Source organism: Pezoporus flaviventris, unplaced genomic scaffold (genome assembly GCF_033815535.1).
Source record: "Pezoporus flaviventris isolate CSIRO_AGI_PZ_B2104156 unplaced genomic scaffold, CSIRO_AGI_Pfla_v1 ptg000066l, whole genome shotgun sequence".
In the NCBI taxonomy this organism is placed as follows: Eukaryota; Metazoa; Chordata; class Aves; order Psittaciformes; family Psittacidae; genus Pezoporus; species Pezoporus flaviventris.
The window spans coordinates 26,049,298-26,060,569 of record NW_026892614.1 but is presented as its reverse complement, the minus strand read 5'-3'; the positions used below and the strand labels follow the sequence as shown (position 1 = coordinate 26,060,569).

General features: G+C 43.3%; 1 protein-coding gene across 3 annotated transcripts in view; it reads right to left on the bottom strand.

Annotated features, from left to right (window-relative positions):
* Window positions 1–2,820: 2,820 nt before the first annotated feature.
* SYNJ2 (synaptojanin 2) overlaps window positions 2,821–11,272 on the bottom strand; it is a 68,623-nt gene continuing 60,171 nt past the window's right edge. For 2 of the 3 annotated variants that reach the window (XM_061471622.1, XM_061471624.1), the window contains 5 exons: window positions 9,927–10,061; window positions 8,412–8,524; window positions 7,319–7,427; window positions 5,823–6,025; window positions 2,821–3,999 (listed from right to left, as the gene is read on the bottom strand). In XM_061471622.1, coding sequence (XP_061327606.1) covers window positions 3,202–3,999; window positions 5,823–6,025; window positions 7,319–7,427; window positions 8,412–8,524; window positions 9,927–10,061 — 1,358 coding nt within the window. In that variant the 3' untranslated portion in view covers window positions 2,821–3,201. The remainder of the gene's footprint in view (window positions 4,000–5,822; window positions 6,026–7,318; window positions 7,428–8,411; window positions 8,525–9,926; window positions 10,062–11,272) is intronic. The other variant, XM_061471623.1, reaches the window with a different exon arrangement.

Sequence of the window (11,272 nt, the reverse complement as noted above, 5' to 3'; positions counted from 1 at the left end):
TCAGTGATCAGCCACGTAAAAATGCTTAATCCTGAATGAGAAGGGTCTGAGTTTGCTGTAGTGGCTTCCCAAGCACAGGGCAAGCCTGGCCCCGCTTTGCTTCCGACCATTAAAACTAGAACCCAGGTCACAAGCACCTGCCTCTGAAAAATCCCTTGGCTGGGGTGCTGGACACCAGTGTAGAAGATAATCTGTTGAGCCAGGAGATTCCTCATTCGTTGCTGTAACCTTTTCAGCTCAACTGACTGTTCCTTTCCCTCGATTTGCTGTGATTGACCAGTATATGCTGTCACTGATGGTATAAGCCGGTTGCCTGCCAGGATTCATACTTTAAGAGGCAGCTGGCCACAGACATAGTCATAAGGTAGAATGCTAAAGGCCACATACTTCTCTTCAAGGAGACTAATAAAGCAGATTTTATTTGACTTGTATAAATCCAGTTTAATGGGCTTTCCTGCAGCTTTCCAGATACCTCTTTCATTAACATGTAAATTAGCTGTCCTAGAGCTGTTAATTATCTTCGCAGAAAACACTAGCTATGGCCATATAACATACTCTTTTTTACTTTTCTTGATGTTTCATACTGAAGTGTGCCTGTATCTCTTCTGTTTCAAAAGATACACAGATTTCCCGTATCTTTTCTGTTAGGAAGAGGACAAAGAAGTTACAGCTTTGTGTTGTCTTGTAGGAAAACAACTGTCTGGCTTCAGCATTATTCACCAGCCTCCCACCACATTAAATGGCCACTCAAATAAGCTTAGCAATGCATTTGCCCTTTGAAGGATTTGGGATTTTTTTTTTAAGTTAAGTGCCTGGCAAAGAAGGCCGCAGAGGAGGATGGCAGGTGCTCGGATAAAGGCAGCATCTGCTCTGATAGGGTACGTGCTGTGTCCAAAATTTGGCAGCGGCAGTGAAACAGGTAGGCATAACAAGTAACAAAATTGCTGAATTCCAGTTTCCAAGATGCTAACAAGCAAATTGATTTTCATATTAAAAAAATCCTAATTCTGAACACCGAATTCTGAACTTTTAAAATACACCTTTCCTGGAAAAACCCCAAGGGATTGTTTTCAGCTTCACCAACTGTTTAAAAACTATCTCTGTCCTTTAATAATAAAAGAAAGATCTTGGTGCTTCTGTTAAGAAGTCACCATGACAAGCTCCAATCTGTTTGTCATTTTTAACTGCCTGCTTTGAACAAGTGGCATCCACAGGGTATAGTTTTACTGCACAGGCAAGGCAGCAAGAGCAGTAAGACACATTTAGCACTATGGATTATCTTTGCCAAATCTTGGGTTCCTGAGAAGCGTGACTGCTGCCTTGCTAATAAACAAGAGATGACTTCATTATGAAGATCAAGCCTGCATTGGGCTGAGCAATACTTCATGAGTCAGCCCACCCTGGTAAGTGAACACTGGGTGCATGTAAGGGAGAAGCAGGACAGGCACGCAGGAGTACTTGGCTGGTGTCCACAGTGGTTAACAGGGGCTGCTTCCCCTATCAGTGCTGTCGTGGCCTGAACCATTGCACATTATCATCTTTTAAACCTCTTGTTGTGAGAAACTGCATAGAACAGATGATGGTAGCTGCCTCCTAGGTGTGCTCCCTTTGCAGATGCATGGTGCCCCTGAGCAAAAGCTTTTTTTTACAGTGGTGCACATGCTTCTTAAATGCAGCCTTAGACATGGTTGCCCATGTCTAGTTCTAGGTTTTAGCCTTCTCAGCTCATGGCCAGTGATCCCCTGATGCAGCACAGCTTTATCACAGCTGCTGAGGGTGGGAATGGTATGCATATGGCAACTCCTTCCCTGGTACAAAACAAACAGACTGCATAGCTGATGATCAGCAGGAGCACACAGAGCAGTAGTTCTACACCCTTCCACCCTGTACCTGCCTACTGGTTTGGGGTTCAAGATGAGTTTTAGTGTGAGCAAATTAGGCTACAAGAGACTGCTCCCCACTGCAGGAGGGTCCTGCTGTTCCCAGTCATGTGCTTGTGGCTTAGTTTCAGGATGTAACAGCCTGTGATGCATATGCTTAGACTTGAGTTCCAAGAGCAGCTCTTTCCTCATCTGCACCATGGGAATAAAAGATTGCCATGGCATTTTCCTACAAAGCACAGGATGGGAACAGGGACACAACTACTGAATTACCAACCTGCCTTTAGCATAAGACATGAATACATCAATGACTTAGGCCATCGGCTGGTCTCAACTACTCTCCGTATTTCCATTGTATTTCCATAGCTGATACATGAGCAGATGACAGTGTTTCTTCAAAAAGGGACTGTCACTGTCCATGTGCTATTTCATTGTGAAGTATGTTGTTTTGCATTGGCTTGCTGTGAACGAAAACTATGGTGAGTTTTGGAACTGTGCTAGAAAACCTACTAGGGATGCCTTTAATCTCTTTGTAGGTCAGAGCAGTGTTTTGAGTAGCTCCCCAGTCCTTTTAGAACGGTTGAGGCATGTTATTACAGCACAGCACTTCACTTAACAGAGGTCTGTTGTAATATGCAGGTTCACTTGCATGGTCAAGTAAAACGAGACATTTCTTGCTGACCACTTCTCCTGATTCTGCTGCACAGCCTCACAGCACACAGCGTGCATTTTACTTTAACACAGGAATGCGTTTAACAAGGCAAGTACTAGGGCCTGCCAACACCACAGCTAGTTGAGATCTACAAGAAGATACTGCGTAATCCTTGATTGCACAACAGAAAGTAAGCAGCAGAACAATGCCAGCATTACTGTTGTAGCTATACTGCTATCTACTCTCCTTCTGGGTGTCCATTCCAGAATAACTGCAGCAGTCCAGCTATTTCAGATAAGGGTGCTTTATTTCAAGTGGCAGAAATGGATTAATACATAAATTTCACAGGAAAATGTTTTTCTGCGGGTCTTTTATCCGTACATCATTACATATTCTTATATATGATTTGTACCTGAAATGAAGTAAAACATCTTAAGATGTTTAAGATTAATAAAAAGAAATAACTTAGGATAAAGAACTTTTCAAACAAGCTGTAGATAAGGTTAGGTTGTATATACATGTCCCTCCAGGGGCAGAATTCTTACCTTTAAACATGAAATGTAGCCTGGACAGATAATCTATTCCCTTAAATAAAAATCCTTGTGCAAAAGATAGATTGCTTTTGCATTACAATTACAATTTCTATAGGAACAATAAGGGGACAAAATTTTACAATTCTAAATCAGTATTTGCCTTCATCAAGCTATTTTTATTTTGCTCTAAGACAAGAAGTTTGTTGAATCCTTCTGCCAGGCCACTACTGTCTTCATCATCACTAAATGTAACCCAGTGACTGAAATCTTTCAAGCTGGGATGTTTTAGACTTTCTGGAGTGTGTGCTGGAGAAGCTGATGCCACCTGCATAGAAAGAGGGCAGGAACAATCCAGGTCCAGGTCCAAAAGATTGGTGTTCTCTGCAAGAAAGCTGGTATCTGAGAGCTGTGCATGCTGGCTCCCTGGTACAGGAGGATACTGGAGGTTGGTCATCAATTCTGTGGTGCTTGGTGCCAGCTGCTTAGCTGTGTTGTCTTCTGGGCTGGTAGAGAAGGCAGGAGCTGAGAGAGATGCCTGCATGGGGCCGTGAGAATCCCGAGTCTGAGGGCAGAGCCCAGGATTGTTGTTGTTGGAGTTGAACATCAGCCCACTAAAAAGTGGGTTGTCGCTGCTCTGGAGAACTTGCAGATGAAGAGCTGCAGGAGCCGACTTCTTTCTTCTTGGTGGCACCTTTGGGGCAAAGGAGGCATTTTGCGAAGGCAGTGCAATGGCGTCAGCCATGTTGGAGGAAGGGGCCTGCCTTTCACTGCTCCCCCTGCTCTCCTGAGGCTTCCCAGGTTGTGTGGTTCTGGGTTTAGGGACTGGAGTAATCCTGGTTGGAGTAAGAATAGGTCCAGCTTCTAGAGAGGGCTCTGGAAAGCCAAAAGGAGACTCTGCTGGCTGTTGTTCAAACTGCTCTTCTGTAGATGTGGCCTGAGGGGAAAAAGGAACAAGAAATGTGAGACTAAAAAGGGTACCTTTAACTCTAAGTCACTGCTAGTGCAAGTCTTATTGATGGCATTACTGAGAGAAGCCGACAGTACTGGAATGAAAAAGAGCAGTACAAAGAGGAGGCTTGACAGTGCAGTTTTATACTGCACCTGCTTGGTTCTGTTCTCACATATTGTGCCTTGGACACTTACAGAGTGCTGGCTGAGGACGAGGACACTACAGCTTGTTCACTCCTTATACGAGAAATACATCTCCGAGTCTCTTTCCTGTTAGGATTTTTCTCCAGGCCCAATTAACACAGCTCTGAGGAGTTATTTACTTGTAACATCTCTCTGCTGACTAATATTATTTAAGCAAGAATGCATAGGGAGGGCAAAATTAGCACATACCTTTGGGTATATGCCAATAGATAAGGCTGAAGAACAATTATCTTCAGTTGACCCAATAAATGCACTAATGGCTCTGTCATGTCTCAGTGATGCTAGGAACAGAAACTAAAAGTAAGCTATCCAACTACAGTCTAGCATATATTCACCACTTAAAACTATATAAATAATTGGAGCCCAGTCCAGGAAGGAAATGGCTGCTTCAGGTTTCTCACAACTCTGTGTGACTGAATGAAAGCAATTTAATTCTTTATTATTCTTTCACAGTATTAAAATATACAGGCTTTTCAATGCAGCCAAAATATTTACTTAATATTTCATAATGGACATATCCCCTGCCAATTCTGTCTATATGTTGTTGATAAGTGGCCTGCATTTGCTTGCATGCTCTCTGAACGATAGAGGTGGATTGGGTAGAGGTTTTCAAGTACACAACTCCCATCTGAACTCACTCAGATGGAGGAAGAAGTGGAAACCTGAAGCAGAGTCAAACTGAAATAGATAGATTCCTGCAGGACATCTCATGTAACTAACACCAAAACAGCAAACCCTCTGAGTGCCTTTCAGGAGCACCCTAGGAATGGTGACAACACAACCCGACCATTCCTTGTTACTGAGTGTTTAAGGAAAGGGCACGCACTCTGTGCTCTGCGTTTTTTACTTCTGTGAATTTGAAAAGTACAGAAGGTGCAAAGTCCGTTATAGGGAAGGGGTGAATGCCTTTACAAAGGAAGGTAAGGCAGGAATCCCAGCAACTTAGAACAGAGCTTTCTAGCAGAGGCTTTGTCAAAGGAAGGATATAAAAGATTATATTTGTCTTTCTTTTGTACATAAATTGCTTTCATCATTAAATAATCATTTTAGCAGTTCTAGAGGTGAACTATTATCTCTATTGTAGAGACCTGACAGAGACCTCCAGGCTTGCATTTTTAAGAACTATTGAGTAGAATCCAGCATTCAAAGTGAAAGGCTGACTCCCATTACAAGGTGTGTGAGCAAAGTTAGATGTCTCTGAACAGGATACAGAACAGCATACTGATGAAGCTGCCTCAAATCATTACAGAGCAGACCACTCATGATGTGGTCAGAAGTAAACACTGTGATAAAGAAGGGATGAGTCTGAAATCCTGAGAAGCTTTAGACAAACCAGAAGAAAAATAACAGAATCTAAAAGAATGGACTGAGAAATAGAAAAGCTGAATACAAACAAGTAAGGAACTCGCGGCTCTCTTTTCTTTCTGATCCTTCTTACATTTGTATGCCTGGGTGACTACAATACACAAAATCATTTCAGTGCCTGCTGGCTAAGACCTTCAAATGACAGGACTTCATACACAAAACTGTTTAACAGGCCACCCCTCCTGCCATCGTTCATGTTCTGTAATGGAGGCTGGATGCATTTTGCTGCAACTATCTTACATTTTCCACCTTGACTCCGGTCCGTTGCAGTGGTACCGGCTTCTTCGTAGTTGGAACTTTGGGTGGTGGGCGATGGGGCACAAGCACTGGTCCTGCTTGTGACCCTTGAAATGATGCTGACTTTGTCAAGCTGGGAAGAGGCTCTGTTTTGGTGAAGGACTGGTTTTTAGTTGGAGCAGGCTTTACTGCATCTTCCTGTAGTCCTGAAATGCAAAACCATACAGTGTCTTGGCCTGATCAGGATGTAGCTTCAAGGTAATTTCTTTCAGTCATGTTTTCTAAAAAGTGCATGCCTAAAGGGCTGGCTCAGGCCAGGAAGTCAGGTTTTAGAAATAAATCCAGACCCTTGCAATCCCATCACATCTGTACGAGGCAGTTAGGGAAAAATTCCCTTGCCTGGAATAATTTCATGCCAAGTCAGCAGTGCTGTGCCACCCTTTGGCCAAGTGGAAAAAACAGTGGCTGGGGGTCAGCAGTACTGGACTCACTCAAGTCGTGAGTCTCCTTTTGCCTTGTTTTTTTTTATCTGGAAAATCAAGGTAATGCTGCTAAGCACATCTTGTACTTTGGGAAGAACTACATATGCCAACTGGTTGTACAGCACAAGGGACTGAAAGTGATGCTGACAGGACAAGCTTCCTGAGTGAAATGCTTAATGTGAATTTCAAAATCAATGGAGAGTAAATGTGATTTCAAAGCCAAATGAATAGTACTCTCTGAGGAACAAACATCAAGATGCCTTTATGATATTTCTAATTAAACTGGATTATTGCAGACTGCATTTGCTCCATTTACACATGAAAAGGGATATTTTCTTTCTAAACTGAGAGCTTCAGAGTCATGCTGCTTTCTTTTTCATTCATACAGCATCAGCAGAAGGACAACTTGCAGCCCTGCAGGGTATATTCAGCACCACCTGAGTTTCAGTACCTAAGCTGGTTTCCTGCTCTAACTTGCCCTTGCAAGAAGCTCTTCTCCAGGGATTAAACAGTCTAAACACAGAATGTTTTTTTAGCTCAGCTATTCAAGCTACAGTAGTGCAAGATTCTGTCCAGGTTACAACTATACTTGCTGCCCAAATACGAACAGAATCCAGGTTATTTCTCCCACTGTTGTACTTGCTTTTTAGTTCTACTTGGACTAGTGAGCATTCACCAGATAGAGCAGCAAATATCCTTTACGCAACCCTGAGCTAACACAGGTACTGTCAGTTTAGTAAGATCCCATCTTTATCTTTTAATTTTCAGACTAATTCTGACATAAAATAGCTCAAGGTGCTCTTAGTAATGGGTTCGAAAATGAAATACACAACTTGAGTCATCTTGGAAATGAAGGTTAGTCTTATCAAACCTGTCAGAGAATACCAAGTACAACCTTGCCTGAATGTGTATGTCAGTGTTCAGGTGAGTTTCTGAATAGAAATATGTGCTTCTGGGCTACGATGGAACGGATGAATACATCTGCAGTTTTCTTTAAATAAAGATTTCTGTGCTCACCTCCTTTAGCTTCCATAAGACATCTAATAGCTGCTTCTGCTTCCTCAGCTGTGGTGGTTTTGATCTGCTTGACGTTGTAAGGTTTACTTATTCCAGTCCGGACTTTAGGCTTAAAAAAAAATACAAGAATGAGTGATCTTGAGAGAACTGATTTTTCTAGTATGCCTGTAATCCTACACCTAAGCTCAGATACCTGCAAAGCTCTGTTTTTGCCAGTGGCTATTCAACAATCAATCAATAATACAGCAATGGTGGGGGGGTCTTTTGGAAGATACTACATCTTTGTTACCTCTAAACAGACAGACCAATGGTTTATTGTGACAGCTAGTCCCCTAGCCGTCCCTTGTTCAATACTCTGGGGTTCTTATCCAGTGAGACAGGAGTGGGGAGGTGTTCCCACATTCTGGTCTTGGTCTCCTCAGAGGGCTAGCAGCCTTGCTGGCAATGGTCAGGAGTTGTATTCTGGGCACTAGCATGGCCCATCAAAAAAGAGGTGAGAAAAGAATCAAAGCATATTATTGTGACGTTGAAAATTCAAGTCAGCATCTGCCAAAAAGCAGCAGGTGGAATAAACCAACAGTGCCCCAGTCTTGCACCACTCTCTCTCCTTCTTTGGCCTCTCTAATTCCTAGCAAATTAATAACATTTATCTGGTGTTGAGCAGGTCCTACAATCTAGTATTACAGTACAAAGAAGTTCATCTCGGCATTGCCAGCTCAGGCATGTGACAGACTGCCTTCTTTGTATGGGAGGTGTGTCACGGAATCATAGAATGGTTTGGGCTGGAAGGGACCTTAAAGATCATTCAGTTCCAACCCTCCTGCCATGGGCAGGGACATCTTCCACTAGACCAGGTTGCTCAAAGCCCCATCCAACCTGGCCTTGAACACTTCCAGAGATGGAACCATTCACAACCTTTCTGGGCAACCTGTTCCAATGCCACACCACTCTTACAGTGAGGAATTGTTTCCTAATATCTAACCTAAATTTACCCACTTTCAGCCATGTACGTGGTGTTCAGTGGCTACTGTGTCCACATGGATGGGGGTGATCAGGACAACACTAAGTGGCCACACTGAGTGGCAGGACTCACTGGCTGCTGAGGGGCTCCAGGTAGCAGCTTTGCCATTGCCAGGATGGAACAGGAGGAGTGGCTTTCTGGAGAGAGGGAACCATCTGAGGGGGGCTTTTTGCTTGGTGTTCCAGCTGAAAGAGGAATAAAAATGGCTTTTTACATTCAAGAACTGGTCCAACATTTTATCTGCAATGGAGCAATAGCAATGTGCTTTGAAATTGTTTGTGGTAAGTAAAAAATGATGCTATCACCCTCCCTGCTCCTCCAGGGACAGACATTGGGTAAGGTGTTCCCATAGGATACTGCGGACTTTGAGTTCCTCTGCCTGTCAAAGGCCAGACACTTTCATCTAGGAGTGATGGGCTGAATTATTACTGGTCTAATCTAAGCTGAAAAAAGTTATCAAAACAGAATGAAATGCTGAAATCTGGAACTGCTTCAGGTAGTCTTGCTTTCATTTAATTCATTTAATAACCTCAGCTGAGCATTAACACACAATCACAGAACACCAGGTTGGAAGGGACTTAAAGGATTATTTGGTCCAACCTTTCTAGGCAAGCATGACCTAGACTCGATGTCCCAGCACCTTGTCCAGCTGAATCGTTGAAGTGTCCAGCACTGGGGAATCCACCATTTCCCTGGGGAGAGTATTCCAATGGCTGATTGTTCCATTTGTGAAAAAATTTCCTGTGTCCAATTGGAATCTCCCCAGAAGTTCCAGGCACAGAAATACAGATACCAGAGCTGTCACTTCTGTGCAACAAGACTTAGAAATGAATGTGAATAATCCCAAATAACTCATCTTTCAGTAGCAAGTCTGACAGAACTTTTAAGACTGAAAAATATACACAGAAGAGAGACTTTAGGGCTGCAAGAAAAATGTGATAGCTTGTGTCCTACAGAAGGTGAAGATGATTATGCTGATCTACCAATCAGCATTTACCCAGAAGTAGCCATAAAACCAGGAGCAGCATAGCACTGATGGCATCTCAGGTGGGTAAAGCTTAGGTGAAGCGCATGACTTCCCCTTTGTGCCTCACTGAGAATTATAATCCATGTTGCATTTGTTTCTCATAAACACAGAATCAAGAACTGCTTGCAAAACAGGAAAGGACAAAAACTGTCCAGAACACATATTTTCTCAAAGCTTTTTAACAGGAAAATTACAATCAAGTCAGAAACAAAGAAACAGTAAGAAAACACTCAGTGACATTGAAAGTCAACAGGCATGAACACTGATATTTATTTTTATTGCCACAAAGTGGCTGGTTAACTCACTAATCTGAGTTAGTATGGAACACATGGGCCATTCCATCCTCACTAAAGGCATTTGTTTGTGGAGAATCTGTCACCTTAAGGACAAACTTCTCCCACTGACTGCAGCCACAGTCACGCTGAAACAGACTGGGAAGCAAATGTAAATACCTCAACAGGCTCACATTTCAGAACAAGGTATTACTTTCTTTGTCACCTACAATTGGCAGCAAAACTGTTCAGTTGTGCCAACATAAGGTTAAAGAAAGTTAAACTCACCTGGAGGGGGAGGCCTCTGTGGTGGCTGAAGTGGCCAAGGCCTGGTAGGAATGGACAGAGACCTGCTTGGAGGCCGGCGATGGCATTCCTCACCCACCTCCAGCTCCCGCTTCAGATTGGCCAGGTCTGAATCATCTAGGAAAATTTTAGGAAGAATCTGTATTAGATACCTGCTGGGTGAGATGCACCAAATTCGGATGGTCAGGAGAGAGGGAATTATGAATGGCAAGCCTCAACCAGGTATCTCAGCAACATGCTGCGGCTCCTTTCATCTTGTTTTGCTTTCACTAAATGTCTTCCTGCTCCCACTCCAAGAAACATGTACGCTTTTGTCAGACACTTTTCTCTCTCCCCTTTTGCAGCATTTATTAACTGTTTATATCAACACAAAGACTGCCTGCATCTGATTTCAGTGTTATTAGTCACCGTACTAGGTTCTGAGCTTTTCACAGCAAGAACTGGTAGCAACCTGTTCACATTCAAACTTTGTCATGACAGCCACAAGGAGGCTAGTTAATCATGGCCAATCCCTTGTTCTTCCTTCCTGAACACAGGAATTTCCCTTTGAAGAGTAGACAACTTTATGTGCTCAGGAGAACTGTTTTATGCCAGTGAGAAATCTGAACGGCTCACATGTTACGTCTCTGTTTTGCAGAGTACAATTGCCTCAGTCTGGTAACCCCTGGCTGCATCTTACATGACTAGGTAATTTCAGTCTTTCCTCCTGCCTAAGCCTCTCTGACAGCTCAAGAAGTAAGAAGCAGTGATTGCTTTTGTCTACCCCTCTGCTATATTGAGGACTTTCAATTCAGTTCTCTTACCCTGCCATGGCTACCCAGCCATGCAGCTCTGTTCTTTAGGGCTCCAAAATTCACTGGGTTTAATTTTGTCCCTGTGGCTTGGAGAGGATGGGGAAGGAGCTGTGTAGCAGCAGTCTGTCATACTTGAGGCATTTTTACACAAGTTCTTGTTTTTCAGAAGGCTGTGCTCTGCAGGGAATACTGAGCTGCCTCACAGTTCCCATCTCCCACTCAGCAGTGGATGGTAGCCACAGAGACAGTCTGTGATCTGCCCAACCTTCCCTCCCCCTTCTCTTTGCATTTTCTATACTTCTAAGCTGCAAATACACATTCATCAGTAGGATGCAAGGAGTCATGCAGGCCCCTAAAAGCATGGCTTGAAATTCTGGCAGTAACACTGAACACAGACAAAAAACAGCCATCACCACTCTATCCCCCTAAAAGGCTGCTGGTTTTAAGCTACGGCTTCCAGTGACATCAGTTTTGTGAGGCTGTGCCCTTCTTTGACCTCAGAAACATACATACACACTGTTCTGCCCATCACTG